Raw genomic sequence first — 16,434 nt, forward strand, 5'->3', positions numbered from 1 at the left:
AAACCACAGTAACATAATTATGCATCACTAAAGCTTTTCTTTAAATTCACACAATAGTCATCCCTTAATTGTGAGAGCCAATCATCTCATTATCCACCTATAACACCAAGAACACAACCCACTGCTGCCAAAATTCCCCAGTAGCAGCCCTTACAAAGTGCTCAGTCCTAAAACACCTCTGCAGGCCTGCATCCTGCTTGCCTGAACACTGGGCTAATTTCATTCTCTCAGACCCATTTGGTCCAAAATCTGAGGAATGGAATTTAGGATGACTTTATTCTAGCTATGAAGTGTTAGTTGCATGCCCAGGGCCTTCTAGAAAAGGTTTGCCTGCCTGTAAGCACAAGTTCAAAGGAGAAATAAAGGAGTAAGTACAGATTAAATGACAGAAGAGCTGTAAATCTATAGGAGCTTGAAATGCCAGATAGAGAGGAGCAGGAGTGATTGTAAGGTGATTATTACCTTCAAAATATGCCGGAGGTTGTTTATCAGATCAGAGTTAATGAGGGAGAAATCTAATAGAACTATAATATTAAATTTACCACTTTAATGGTATCATCAATGTTCTATAATGTGGGCAATTTACTGAATGTCTGTCAGTGTGATTCTCCAGTGTGGTTAGTTACACAGCAGCTGCACTACTGCATCTCATCAGCTTTTCCCTTCCAGAAAACACTGGGAATTTCACAGAGGATTGCTAAGTGAGACAGTAATCTAGATCTTTAAAATTATGGAAATGCAAAAATGGGAAAGGTATTTATGAACGTGATGGGATGTTCACATTCCTGGAAGAACTGGGTCCAGCTCTGCCCCGCTGTTGAGTCCAGCCTTCCTACTGCTGCACAGACAGTGTCCTCCTGGGTTTTCCATTATTTTCTTTCACATCTGGCAACAGTTGCTGCTCTCCTGAAAACCTTCCATATCTGGATTTAGGAAAATTGCTAATAACCTCATTATTCAAGCACATTTTCAGCTCTCCTGTGTGATCCTCCTCCGAACAACAGAAAACACTAAAAAACACATACCCTAGAAAGACATGAAGAGAGATGGGCTCATAAATCAACACTTATATGAAAAAAGTCAAAATATATAGTCTCAAGGTTTTGATTGCTAACTCAAAAGCCCTGTGAACAGTAGGAGATGGTAATGCTGTGTTTATTAATAGCTATCTCCTCATGTATTCGAGGAAGAGTTCACGAAAAGCAGCAGCTTCTTAATGTGGAGCTCCTCCTTCCCTGAGCATCTGCTCCAGCCCCTCTGTTCTGAGCTTTGCCAATTCCAATCCCTAATACAGCAAAGATCACCTGCACATTTTCAGCATACAACAGATGTCCCATTAAATAACTTTAAATTTTGGTACTTGAATTGCCATGGTGGTCTTAGGTAAAAAACAAAGTATCATCAATGTCTCTAATAAGCCTTTTCATACCTTTCACCAACATCAACCTCTGTTTACTGTTTTCTCCCCTGGTAAATGGAGTGTTAAAACTAAAGTTCAATGAAAAAGCGCAGGTAGAGAATGAATGATGAAGTATGAAATACAATTCAAGAGCAGATGATACTTCCAAAGGTCTTTGATGAGGTTTTCCTCCTTATTCAGCTGAAAAAGACCATGCAAGAAGAACTGCCAGATCACTATTCACCTGATTACTCTGTGATACACACCTCATTTTGAAGATACATTAGCCTTTTAAAGAGCCATTTATTAAGCATTTCCATTTAAATAAAAATTTTCACAATCCTCAGTGAAACAGATGTATTCCCTCTTAAATCACTAATTAAGAGCAGCCTGGGACATTAACAAAGCCCTTTAAAAGGAATTCAGAGAGCTAGTGTCCCCCCTTAAATAAATCTGTTCTGGCAATGACCCAGGAATCTTGACTTCATAACTCACAGCTCTAATTATTCAAGAGAACATCATAAAAAAAGGATACATCTAGACTGTTAAGACTAATAAGAAAGATTTACTTTTCCTTCAATAGGGGCAGAAATACAAATATTTGTTCTATTTTTTCTACCCTCTTATTCACTTGGGGTGGGGGGAAGGAAATCAGTGAATTTACAGAGTTATTCCCAGTAAAGGTACTGGATATGACTCTCCCCAAAGAAAACCAGCTAGCAGAATCTAAACAGCTTTATAAATTATTCCATGGCTAATCACCTCTCTGCTGAAATAAAGACAAAAAGGATTTAGAGGACAAATACAGCATGCCTGATGTGAGGAAGCATGTAATGTTAAAGAAAGGAGAGCTGTTTGAAGATGAGATGTGACAACTCCTCACGCCCATCAAACCATCAGGAGCTGGCATCTGCCATTGCCCCCATGGGCTCAGGGACTGCCACGGGAGCAGAACTGGGAATCACACAGGAAACTCCTCCTCTGGGATCACACTGGGCCAGGGGAATCTCCAATCAATGTGATTTTTACAGGTGCTCCTCTTTAAACTCTGACATATTTGATGGAAAACAGAGGAGTTCTGTGATGGTGAAACCACCAGCACAGCCAAGCACAAACATACCTGCACAGTGATGGGTGCTTTCTGCAGGGAGTTAATCATTGAAATACCAAATGTGAAGCCCAAATACAAATGTGAGTGGAAAAACAGGTTAAAGAACAGCTATACATTTAGTTTTACCTCACTTTAAAACAATCCTTTTGCTTGGAGCACTCATCCTCTTGCTTTGCAGCATAATCAATACACTGAAACCCTTGAACAGATGCATGGTGATAGCTGAAAAGAAATCAAACTGCCAAGAAATCTAAAGCTGTGCCACTGCAGCCATCACCAAAGATCTAATTAGGACATCATATGATAAACTGTGGCAGGACAGAGGCAGTTTTGAAGTAAATAATGTGGGAAAATTAATCTCCACCCCTTCAACCCCCAAACAGCAGTACCTGCTCCCAGGTCTGATTCACTCTCTGCTGTCCCAGACTCTCACCTTGGAAACCTTTATGTTTTAAAACAAATGCACAGACATTGTTTGCACTGCACCTAAATATCCACTGGCAGCTGCTTTGCCAGAGCACAAAGCAACTGCAATGAAAAACCTGCAAAATTAAGTACACTGGGGAGCAACAAAGAAAACAAAGGAAAGTGGCCCTGTAATCTCTTCCCACAGTCCTTACCCAAATCTCCTTTGGCAAGTGCCATGGGAGAGCATCCCAGGCTGAGCTCCTCTGCTTTGTGCTGTTCTCTGGTGCCCCATGCAATTCCAACTGGGTGTACAGTGAAACACAAAAAAGCTATTCCTCACAAATGGGGAAGCAGATGGAGCAATATTTGCCATCATAAGTGCTTTTATTTCCAAAATTAAATAACAAAACAAACAAACCCACCCCCAAACAATGGTTTGACTGGCACAAAATGTGCTATTGATCTGAAAGGACAGACCAGATGGGAGAAAGGTCCTGAAGTCTTCTAGATTAAACAAAAATTATTGTCTATGGAAAGGAACTAAACTACAGAAGTATTGGCCCTGTTGCTCAGAATAGGGTACTTTTCTCTCTTTTAAAAGTGAAAACACATCTGCTTCACTAATTAGCGAATGAATTATATCCTTGAAAACTGCAGGGGACAGTGCTGCAATTTGGCACTCTCTGGAACACAGGTATAAGGATTTTCTAAAGTCAGTGATTGTACTCAGGATACAGTCCCAGCTGAAAACAGGAAAAATCAAATGGGTATACACTAGCTGGCATGGAAATATATCTCATATTATACAGAGTTAGATTAACTCACAAGCAAACATTCTTAAGAAAAATTATTTTTACATACTGCTGGTATCCATATGCTGCAACCCAGTGATAATGGCACTATTTTAAAAGTAATTACAACTTTTTTCCTAACATAAATCTTGTAAAAAATTAATTATTTTTATGTGATAGAAAAAAGTCTGCTGCTCCTCACCTTATCAGTGTGGGCCTTCAAATGAATATTTCATGGACCCTGCAACTATTTCTCATTACAAAAGCAGAATTACACCTCTAGGAAGGGAACTGCAACAAAAGGTCCTTGGATAATAAATACAGCTGCAGGTCTGGAAAGCTTTTGAGAATTCAAAAACATTTGTGTACATAAACTGATGATTTATTGCCTGGGAAGAAAACTAATGTGCACTGTCTGTGATTCTGTTTATCATTAATAAAAATTAGTAACTAAAAATAACTTTGAAATTGTAACTCAAATATCCACACATGTAAAAACACATTCATTTGTAACATAAAGGTCTTTATGCTTCACTTCAGCAATTTTTCCCAGTATACTGATACACTTTTATGCTCTATTCTAATGAAAAGAGCCTTCTGTGAGCTGGTTTGCATATCCCTTTTATCAATTCATTCTGAAGTTCAGAAATACTTATGGGGGAACCAGAGCTATAGGACTTTAAAAACTATCCTGGGAAATCACCTGAGTCTGCAGATTTGACAGGAGTTTCATCACACCCCAGCCCATTCAGCCCCTCCAGTCCTCCATTACCTGCAGATGATGGCAGTTATGCACAGAACTGCTTATAGACTGCCCTTTGGAAATTCAATTACCCATGAAAATCTTGAATTCAGAGAATAAGCTTCAATGTGCAGTCTATAATCACTTACTAAAGTTTGTCCTATCAAAACTGTGTAGTTCTGTTGTTCAGTATTATAGGTTTTGCTTTGAAAGGAGACTTCTCCTTTGCACCAGGAGATCACCTGGAATACAGAAACTCTCAAACTTCCCTGTGAAACGTGAGAGCTCAGGCCAGCCAGCTGTCTGAGTGTTGTTGGCTTTTTCTGAGCCTCCTCACAGGTCACTCCACACTTAAAACTATTGATTTTTGTCCATTTCTTTCCATTTTGCTCCATGTTCCTCTCTAAAACCAAGCACAGCAGCTGGAGCTACTGCGCTGTAATTGAGGACAGGAACAGATCAAACTCTGGGAAAGTGAGAGAACAGACAGCAGGAATGGAAGTGGTAAATCTCTAACATTCAGATCTCCAGTCAGTTAATCCCAGGACATGTACTTGTTTTGGGGAAGTCAATCAACTGTTGAATGATGAACTCCTGACATTTTAAAAGCCAATTTTGTGAAGAGAAGGGGAAAAATAAAAAGAAGAATGCCATACAGTGTCTAGTCTGACTTAACTCTAAGCTAGCCACTGTTGCCTTTTCATCTACCATCAAAAAGATCTTGCACCTTCCAGAGCTTTGCTTCTGAAGACTGCAGCCTGGCAAGGAAAGGAATTGCACTGAAATAGGATTAGATGTTATTTCAGTCAGTCTGCACCAGGTATTTTGCTTTGGCAAGTAAAGGTCCAGACACCAGACCCACCACAGCTGCCTCTGCATGCCACACAGGACTGAAACAAGTGGAGAATCAAGTAAATGGAAAAAAACCCCAAAATCAAACAACATGCTGAGATAAGCTTTTATGGAAGTATCATCTTTCTGATTCCTCATGATGCACTTTGAAAAGAAAACAGCTGCTAGGTTGTTGAGTATAGCACAAATAGCCAGTACTGAATGTTTATAATAAACAGATACCCTCTGCCATCATTTCAAAAAGACGAAGACAATCCTGGGTGTTCAGCCTTCTGTGAGCAGTGGTTGGGGCAGGCTGCTGCTTTAGTACCTTAAAGTGAGTTGCTATCTCATACCTTTCTCAATAAACACTCTTGCACAGATATCCCCAGCAGGGCTGTTTGGAAACACCTATTTAATGGATATACTCTTACATGAACTTCCAATTAATCACAAATTCCACTGGGTGAATCTTCACATACAACAAATTCCACAGGTGAATTTTCACACACAACAATCCTGTTTGGGTAAGTCCTGCTCCTAGAAACATCCTCTGAAACCTAAAGCCAGAATTTCACCACACTGCATAACTGACCCCCAGCCAAATCACATAAGTTCTGTGAGCACAGATGGACTCAAATGTGGCACAGGGTGCCCCAGCAAGATGCCTCACACAATTGATAAATCTTCCCTCTTGCTCTCAAGTGTTTGGGCTGGCAAAATTGAGCTGGAGTAAGTGAAATCCACTCTGAAAGTAAGGTGTGGACCAGGTCTTTGCATCAGTCAAAGCACTTCTGGTAGAGGCATGGCCAAGGGGTAATTGTGGAATTGCTGCCATCTCACAATATCACAATATAGCTCAATCTCAATGGAGCCATTAACTACCCCAAAACAAAACATCATTTCTGATCCCCTTCACGAGGCACATCAAAACACAGGAAAAATGTGGTATTTCCAAACAAAAGAAGGAAAAGGGATAGTTAGAGACTGGACCAACATAATACTAATGTGGGTGATGTATTGATGGACTTTTGTCTAGTTTTGATGATGGAAACTACATGCCAGGAATGAAAACAGCAACTCATTTGAACATCTATGAGAATAACTTTGCTCAAGTTCTAAAATCCTGATTTTTCTTAAGCAAAAGACAAAAATATTCCACAGTAAAGGCTTGGGTGAAGTTTACAATGAAATGAAAGCCTCAGGAAGAAAGTCAAGGGAGTGACAGCCCAGTGGTGGTTCACGTGAAGTAAAAGCTGAACTACACTAACTCTTCCAAAGATTTGTCCATTGCAGCATGGCTTTATAACCACTTATACACCACCCAAATAAATGAATAGGTGCCCTGACTCTCTTCCTTGTCCTAGCTCATGCTGCTGCTCAAGTTGCAAAGTCAGAGGAGAATGCCTTGGCTCTGTAAATAAACCCGTGGGTTTGGTGTGATAGGAACAGCAGAGCACTCGAGACTCACAACAACCAAACTTGGAGGCCACCTGGAATCCTGTCACAGCTGTTGTTTACTACAGAGCATTGCAGGAAGAAATCAGCTCAGTGGGGAGCTGGGAGCTGAGGGGATGAGGACTCGGGGGAAGTGTGCTGGAGGGGCAGATGGCACTGGGGAGCAGGGGAAGAATTCAGTTTGCAGAAATGTCTGTGTGGTTTGCCAACTTATTTCAACAATACTTCACCTGTGGGTCCATTTCAAGGTCTCACTTGTTTATGATGGTTCACACATTTAGGGATAAAACCCTCTGATCTCTCAGGAAACCATCCTGTGTCACCCATACAGGCAAATGCTCATATGGTCCCTGGGAGCTGACTTGATCTCACTCATCCTGATGGGTTCACCAGAAAATAAATCAAACTCTTAACCAACTCCCTTAAAGAAAAAAATCTAAATGATGCTTAATCAGCATGTCATTACAAAATAATGAGGTTGAGCCGAGCATCTTACATCTTCCCTTCCTTCTGCTTGACCTCTGGCTTCTACAAAAGCTGTCACGACTTCACACGATGGGCACGGGGCTATGTGGAAAACAGAAACATTCTGGGTTTTCTCACCACCTGCACCAAACCAGTCCAGGCTGAATCACAAACTATTCTCACCAGAATTTCTGGGCAATAACTGGTTAACAGCACCTTATTCCATTTTGCATTTACTAATTATCACTTCATTTAGCCCTTATATTAGTGCAATAAAAAGCAGCTGTCAGGCCAAGCATGCTCAGTCCAAGTGACCTTGTGTTCTTGTTTGTGTTTACCACATAAGCATCAGGGAATTCCATTTTCAAAATACAAGGCTTCATAATCCATTAGCACTAGAGATTGGTCCAGGGCTCTGGATTTACTGGTCACGTGTACCAGGGAATAAAAATATGAGCATACAGCCAGATTAATCTCCAGACCTGTAAAGCATCCCAACCACCATGTAGCAGTCTCATTCCAAGCCACACAGGAATATTAGCATCATTCTTAAAAGCTACCATTAATGCCATCCCACAGTAAATGAAGCAAAAATTAAATGGTACCTGCCCAACAATTTAAAAAGTGTGGAGACACACAATAACTAACATCACTTCTCAGGTTTTCCACTTGTTTCATAAGTGAAACATAAGTACTTATGCTCTTATTAATACACCAACAACCCACATCTCCCCCAGCTATTTTAAAAAGGCAGGAATCACTTTCACTGCTCTTAATTTTAAATCAAAAGCAAGACCAAGCAGCTTAGCTCACCATCAAGTTCAATAAATCAGATAAAGGAATCAATGGAAAGCATTTCAAAATGTAACCTTGGTAACGTGCAAAATGTTTCCCCAGAACTCACACTCATTTGCTTTATTTGCTGTTTTAGGAAATGAAATATCACACATAGGCAGAAGGGCATTAGTATCACAACACTGCATCTCCCAAGCCTAGCACTGCCCGTGCTCTCCTGCAAGGCACTTTTTGCAGTATGCCCTAAAAATCTGCAGCCTGCCAAGTTAGGTGATTGAAAAATAATCATATTTCACATTGACAGAATGGCAAATGGAAGTGTTCAATAGTAAACAGTAATCCATATTTATTCTTTATGTCCTTTTATGTTGTTTAAACATAATTTGTTTCGTGCTTTTCACTGATAAAATGAGCATAAACTCCATGGTGTTATAACAGCATCTGCCATTTGAAGAATCAACATTTGTCAGTGTTACCACTCAATTTTAACTGGTCTTACACAGCCCTCCTGCATGCAACACTTAGACTGAAAATGACTACTACTGTGTGTACCACTATGTGATATTTGTTGGCAAATACTGATTTTTGAATTGCAGCATAATTATTCAATATTTATATAAGTCTACCAGGATAAACAATCTCTGATTCACAACGAGACAGAAATCCTCAAATTATTTTGCTGCTTATCTCAGTATCTATAACTAAGCTGTTTACTTATTCCAGCCTGATCTAAAGGGCATATCATTATTTCCACAGCTCAGCCAAATTAAGGAAAAAAAGCTCTTCCTTAGAAGAGTGTCCCCTGCCACCTGGAGAATGTCAAACTGAGGTACAACAAAGGATGATCACTCTACACTCTTTCTATATCTTCCCAAAATGCCAAGGACAATCTCATTTTAGTAATTATTCTGACCTTCTAAGGACTACCATGCTTCAGAGATCTTAGTTTTTCTTCTGCTTTTTTTTTTTTTTCTTTTGTCTTTTTTTCAATTGGTTTGGGGTTTTTTGTTTTGGTTCGGTTTGCTTGTTTGGGGTTTTTGGTCTGGTTTTTTGTTTTAGGTTTTGTTGTTGTGTATTGGGTGGGGGGTTTTTTTGTTTGTTTGGGGTTTTTTGAGTGAAAATAAGCATTTCTTTCTCAGCTTTGCTAACTCCTGTTCCTTATCTCCTGCATGAATCAAGGATGACCTTCCAACAGTGGCAGATGCCTTCAACAATGGCACCCAGCCATAAAATGCTGTTCAATTCTACAAGTTAAACAAGCATCAGAAATAAAATTCTGCTCGGGAAATAAAAATAGAAGCCTCTTTTATATTCATAGGTTTTAAACCAATAAGCAACATTCACCATTCTGATATTAATATAAACTAAGCCAAGCAATCACTTCATGGCAGTTTTTTTTAGGGCTTTTCTCCAAAGCAGGCATCACAAGGCTTGCACCACACCATCAACTGCTCCAAAAAGGTAATCAAAAAAGCCTCATTCAGAGATGAATCATTTTCCTTTTCAACCCTATCTGCTGTCACACATGGAAGCCTGCCCAAACTGCAAACAGTCTCCCCCACAGGAAGGCTGCCCCAAAAATGAAGATGGAATTCTATCATCGGTTGGGGGCTGTGTACAAATCACCAACAGGATGGGACTGCTAGGAACATGCCTTGAGCTGTTTTATTTTCCAGCATCACTCTCATTACATGGTTATGACAATGGGAAGATGCCACCAGCTCACATCCCAGGCAGCAGACCAAGAATTTAATGTTACAACTCACTTTATAAGTTTTTTGACCAATCCCACAAAGCAAAAGCACATTGACAGTAGTTCCATCCAATCACTATAACCACAGGTACCTTTGGTTAAAACAATGCTTACTTATTTCAAATAAAATACCTGCTTGTAAGCCTTAAAACACAATGCCCAGAGCTCCATTGTTAAGCTTGAAACTTCCTAACATCTCACTAGATAAACTTTTCTGCAGCTTAGGGAGATATCCTAGACAGGCATTAATACACAGACCATTGTTCCATTTGTCCTTACTTTTCTACTTACATAATTTTTCTGTTGACCAATCTCATGGCTACTGCTTAGCTCTAATCACAGTTCTGCTGTCTCTGAGGCCTGCCTTTTGCAGCTTTCCCAAAACCCTCTGATTTTAAAGATTCCCACAATATTCTGCCCCAGGGAGTGCAGCAGGGCAAGGTTTGTCATTTACTGGCGCTACAGAACACAAAATAACACAACGAGCACACACAGCTCTCCCAAAGTTAAAAGAGCACTTCTAATTTCTGATTCCAACATTTATAAATTTCCAAAAGTGACAGTGGATTGGAGGGTGACAGTGCCACCTCTCCAATGACACTGGACAAACCAACAGTCCATCAAATTTCTCCTCCTCCATAAAAGAATGCAAACCAATACGTTATTTACATAAAGTGTGCGAGAAAGTTCTTTACAAGAGTGCAAACATCAGAAAAACTTAAAAAAACCAGGGTGACAACTTACAAGGCACAGCGTGGCGATAAAGGTTGTCCCGGATGGTCTGCTGCAGGTCGTGGTCTGGTGACCCCTTCTGAAACCTCTGGTTGAGATAATGTCTCAGATCCTTGGTCAGTCGGCCCCCTGCAAGGGAAAAAAATCCATTATTTATTTATTTCTAAATGCAACAGCCATTTATTCATTTTTAAATGCACACAATTACCATTTCCAATTGAGGCAAATGGTAGATTTCCATTCAGAGCCCCCTAAATTATGGCATGCTGACTTTATGAGCAGAGGCTCATCTTCCTCTACAAATGGCTAATTACCAAAAATAACTTGCTGTAAACAAGAGGTCTCTCTTGTCTCATAATGCCACATTCTTCCTGTGGTGTTAAACAGATCATCATTCCTGTTTATCATTTATTTGTCCGAGCAAATGGAGACAGATGACAGGAAAAAGAAGAAAAATAATAAAGGTATTGCTTTTGCAAGTCTCTGGAGGGTGAGAGGGGTGGAGAGACAGAAGGCAAAAGCTGCTCCAATTGGAGCTACTAATAAAGCTCAACATGGCAAAAAAATCAACCAAGTGCTATACTTTCCACTGGTATCCATCCTACACACAGCAGAAATTACAAAAGTATTGATTTAATGAGTTAAGAGCACCCAAGGTCCTTAAAAACAAAAAAACAATATCCAATGCTTTTCACCTAAATCTGTTTATTTGCCTATTTGCCTGTTCAGGTTTGAACACTTTCAGAAGTGTGAAAGATGATAAATGAGTTGAAAACAAAACAAAAGTAAAAAAAGAACATACAAATAAAATAAAAAAAAAAAAAAAAAAGAAAAGAAAAAGAAATGTAGCTGTTAATGAACATTGCCAGTTGTTGAATACCAAACCCTTTTTTGTAACAGAACATATGAACTGCAGAAACCTAATGAAGTCTTTTCCCAAAAATATTTCCAAGTTTGGAATAACACTGACATTAATTTGACTGAAGAGCAAAAACAGGGATTGAAACCCTTCTGTTCTAAAATGAAAAGGACAAAAAAACACTGGAAAATCTTCTGAGAAATGCAAGCAGGATGATCAAAGCCTGGAGCAGCTGCCACCCAAGGACCAAGAGAAGGATGCTGCAGCTTGTGGTGGACATCAGCCTCCAACATGTCCTGAGGCCACCCAGGGACTGGGCACTGCTTCCCTCTCCCAACACCAGGACTGGGAGACACCAAGGAAAACTAAGCAGGATCCTGGTTTAGAATCATCACAGACAAGAGCCCCAGACTGTGCACTCTCCCTGGAGAGCACTGTGGGGGCAAGGAGCTGATTGAGGAGATTCAAGGGGAGATGGAAAAGCACTTGTAGGACAGAACCATTGGGGGCTGCAGAATCACAGAATGGTTTGGGTTGGAAGGACCTTAAAGATCACCTTGATACCATATCCCTGCCAAGGGCAGGGACACCTTCCAGTGGGCCAGGTTGCTCAATGCCCCATCCAACCTGGCCTGGAAAAGAAGAGGGAAAAGGAAATCCCTTGGGCTTAACATTAATGGCTGGTGGCTGGGAGACCCAGGAAAGAAGTGGGGGAATATCAAGTATCTTGCTCTTCTCCTTCCCTTTGCCAGGCATCTTATTTATGGCCTCAGCTGGAGCCAAAATGCTGGACTGCATGGACCTTGGGCTGAACCACTGCAGCTGTTTTCAGTCTTTTATCATTTGCATTATGATTTTCTTGATTGTGAATTTGTAATGCAGAGATCATGTCAATACATCTGGACACTGAATGCAGCCTCACAGTTGCAGATTCCTGGCTGGAGCCTCTAGGAATCACTGCAGAGCAAATCAAAAATAATAATACTGCAATGGAGTGCAGTCAGACACTGGGTCTGGGAGGCAGAAACAGCACCAGGCAAATGGAGAAATAAGAAAGAGTGCAGACTGTGGGCAGGATAAAACCACTGCAGCCAGGCAGCATTTTACCAGAAACATTGGTTTAAAAACAAAACTAAACACAAAAAAGCCCGCAGTCTGAAGTAGTATGTCGAATTTTTAAAATAATTTTGTGACTTGTATTTACATCCTCCTGACAGCTTTTTCTTTTAATTAAATCTCTTATTGAAGAAAAGAATGCTCAGGCAGCAGGCCCAGTTATTAACAAAAGGAAATTTTTAAAGATCAAGATGCTCATTGCAGAAATGAAACAACAAAACTGAAATTATGGGAGATATAACTGGCTCAAAACACTTCCCTGAGAAACACCAGCAACACCCCTCACTCCCAGAGCGAATTATCAACCCATTTTCTAACAAATGGTCTCCAGCTATTGCACCATAAAATTTGTTTCCCACATAGGAGGCACTTGGAGGGTTTGGTAGACCTGTGGGCTACAGTTTTTTAATATCAGAGCTGACTTCCCAAACTCCAGATGTTTGATTTCATACCATGTTGTTTTACTCCAGAGGGAGACTGGGCACAAAAAAGAGCCTCTGCTGAAAACATTAAGTAGTTTTTTATCTGTTAACTAAACAGTCCATATATTTCTTTGCACAAGAGAGACTAAGGCAAGATAGATTTTCATAGCAGAAAAGGACAAATATGACAAACTGTTTGGGCATAATGCAAGGGCTTATTCCAGGGAAGAAATTATTGCACAGTACTGCATGTATCACATAAGTGAACTTTCTTCCAAAATACTGTGTGATCCCTGATTCAATGATTTATGTAACAATAATGTCTTGAGGTGAACAAGCTCTGCTGAGCTAGGCCTTGTTTGACCACAGAATATATGCAATTTAATGATGATATCCTGCTTTTAGCTTCCCTCTGCGCCCATTCCATCTAGCATCTCAGTCTATTATGGCCCTGCTGGAAAGTTTGGTTATTTGGTTTATGCAGGAGCTGGGATTTCCCAGCTGAGTCACTGAAGCACTAGTTAAAAAGGCACTTGCAAAAAACAGGGGCTGTAGCAACACTTACACTCACATAAGTGTCCCCTCTGGGGGCTCAGAGCGATGCTTATTTCTATTACATTTTTATTTCAGAAGAGAAGCAAGAAGAAGAAAAAAAAAAAAAAAAAAAGAGGCAAAAAGAAATCCAGCCCCCAAAAAGCTTCCTGTTCCTAAATTCCAGGAAAGTCTTGACAGAAATGAAGGCTTCTTGCAGCTCTGATGATCTCAGCTCAGCAGTTGCTGAGGCCACAAGCTGTGGGCACAGGCAGGTTCAGGAACTCCCTCCACTGCAGGGCAGAAGAAAATGAGCTAACACAGAAACCAACTCTATGTGGGAAGCTGCCAAAGGGATCCAGCATGGAACACGTTGGATTTTTTACCATTTCAAATGCTTCTCTCTGCTCTGATCTCTTACAAAAATCTCCCCTGAGTTGACACTGGCTTTGTTTAGTAGGTTTCAGTGCTGCACACAAGTTTATAAACTCTGCTGTGCCCTCAGTCCAAAATGTATGCACCCATAATCCCTGAGAACCTGAAAAACATGCCAGTGACATTTCAGCAACCTCCTCTGTGCAAATCTTAGCAGCAAAATTAATTCTGTTCCTTGGGGCATCGCTGCCTTGTGCAAACTCCCTCTGAGACCAAACCTCACCTTTGATGGCTGCTGTCCATGCACCAGCCACTACCAGACCAAAAGATGGGCAGGTGCCCAGAACCACCTCATTTTATGCAAAAATCCTCCCCTTTCTAAAATTGAAATCCATGTCAGTGTGCTCAAGAAAATACTTCCCTTAGAGAGGAGCTGTGTCAACCAGAAGTATATATTGGCCTTCAAAATACTCCCCTGCTCTCATGAAGGCTGAATTTTACATTTACTCTTTTGAGATTCCTCCTTTTCTTCTCTGCTAAAAGGATGTAAAAAGATCCAACAGTGATAATAGCAGAGGGACAGGAGATGCAACCCAGGAACAGCAGTTTTCAAAGCAGAGAATACAGGTCTGAAGACTCAGTACTCCATTCTTCCTTTGTGCTGGTCAGGATATGATGGAAATTGTTTATTTGCACCCAGAAAAATCACCTTGTTATTTCTGTAATGAAAATTAGGCTGATACATGTGGCTTAGATCATCAGACACACATTAAAAAATGAAAAATTCACCAAAATTTATAGTTCACAAGTAAGATGCTAAAAGATCTTTTGTGCTGTTGCAAGAATTTCCCTTTTTTCTCTGCTGAACAGAATCAATGCCCTTTTTTAATGTGAAGGTACAGTCAGAGAACCAACTTTTCACTGCTTCACTTCTCACAGTACTACTCCAAATCTGAGGTGCTTCCATCTTATTATCTGAATCCTTGGAACGAAACACAGAGCAAAATGGCTGGTTTAATCTATTCTTCTTAATTATTATACTGTAGAGCATGTTTATCACCCTCCCCAACCATTACATGGTAACATCATTTCAGCAGCAAAATAGAAACCCAAAGGGGAAGCATCTCTCATAGGAAAAAAAAAAAAATTAAAAAAAAAAATTACTGACATATGGTTTCCTGAGAAAGAATGAAGTGTCAGATTTTTGTAGCTCAATGTGTAACTTAAATGGGTTAGTGATTAATGAAAAATATTGACTCTTTCTAAACACATTTCTTCCAAACCCACAATTCTGTCACACATTTGTCCTCCAACAGTCACCTGATATAAAGTCCCCAGGGAAGCTTTGCTTTGAACTGTGCTGTGACACTTGGTGCTAAAATTCCCAGCTTCTGCAGGAAGGAAGCTGCATGTGGGATCATCCAACACTGACTGTGCTGTGTGAGAACATCACCTCTTGGAGGGCTCTCCCAGCAGCAGCACAGACCTGGGGCTGGGAGCCTCCTGCCCCACTGCCCTCCAGTAATGAAAGCACACTGCAGAAATGACCAAGCACAATCTGAATTTTTTTTTTCCCCAAGAAAAAGCTGAGTGTGAACACTGTGGGGCTGCCAGCACCTTCCTGCCAGCTGGTGGAGAGTCCATGCCAGCTCTGTGCAATATGTGTGTGTGCTGAAGATGTATTTTAAACTCGTGCTTTGGAAACTATCATTTGAGAGTTTATGTTTCTATTAATTACTGCAGCTGTTTGATCCCATTTCTGCTCGAGATGGTCCCAGATAATCCTGATCAGCAGCCACACTCTGACAGAGCCTATAGATGCTCGTGCAAAGATGGGTCAGGGTCAGGCCTGGGACACACTGGTCCCTGACCTATATTACACTCCTCTAAGCAGATTACACCAGTATATATTTTTTTGCTTTACCCTTCTTTAGGAAGGCAACCAATTGCTACACTCACAGTGACTGATAGCATCTGAACTAGAAAAATCTATTTTCCATGCCTGAATTGCAGCAGAATCCCCCTTCTCCTGTCAGGATCTCTGTTTAAAGGTGTCTTTAGCAGGGGCATTCTCTGTGGTCAGACAAAGACCATTTCAAAACAACAGGGCCATGAAGCAATGAAAGGTTAAAGGCCTCACTAAAAGGATAAAAGTGCAATAGAGTCATCTGGATTAAGACTCTCTCTCACCACCCTGATGTCTACATTGAGAGGGAAGGATTCAATTTTTTAAAGACACAAAGATTGCACATGTTGGATTTGCAGTATAAACCCCTGACTGTAACATACTGTCTATCATCTGAAGATCTCTATCTGAAGGTATTTAACTAATAAATTATCATGGTTGGCAGGGTTTTATTTCTGTGCTACAAAACATAGAACTGCAAATAAGGGGGGGGGGGGACGACACCCTACAAAAACCAGGCCAAACAAAACATCCAAACCCTGCTTGTTTAGAGACATGAGCAGAGAACTTGCAGTTGGTGTTTTCTAGAGCAGCAAGTGGACTTGCAATTTCAGATGATTGGCACTGCAGGCTGGGGGACTTCACTTGTGCTCCTGCTCTGCCCAGCAGAAGATAACCAACACAAACTCATCTATAATTAGAGCCAAAATAGCTCCCCTTAGCTAGGAAGTGTGTTAACT

At 40.6% G+C, this 16,434-nt stretch overlaps 1 protein-coding gene across 30 annotated transcripts in view; it reads right to left on the bottom strand.

Moving 5' to 3' along the window:
* MAGI1 (membrane associated guanylate kinase, WW and PDZ domain containing 1) overlaps positions 1–16,434 on the bottom strand; it is a 329,783-nt gene that overhangs the window by 156,659 nt on the left and 156,690 nt on the right. For all 30 annotated transcript variants that reach the window (XM_063164965.1, XM_063164949.1, XM_063164967.1 and 27 more), the window contains exon 2: positions 10,498–10,614. In XM_063164965.1, the coding sequence (XP_063021035.1) occupies positions 10,498–10,614 (117 nt within the window). The remainder of the gene's footprint in view (positions 1–10,497; positions 10,615–16,434) is intronic.

Source organism: Melospiza melodia, chromosome 10, assembly GCF_035770615.1.
Source record: "Melospiza melodia melodia isolate bMelMel2 chromosome 10, bMelMel2.pri, whole genome shotgun sequence".
NCBI lineage: Eukaryota > Metazoa > Chordata > Aves > Passeriformes > Passerellidae > Melospiza > Melospiza melodia.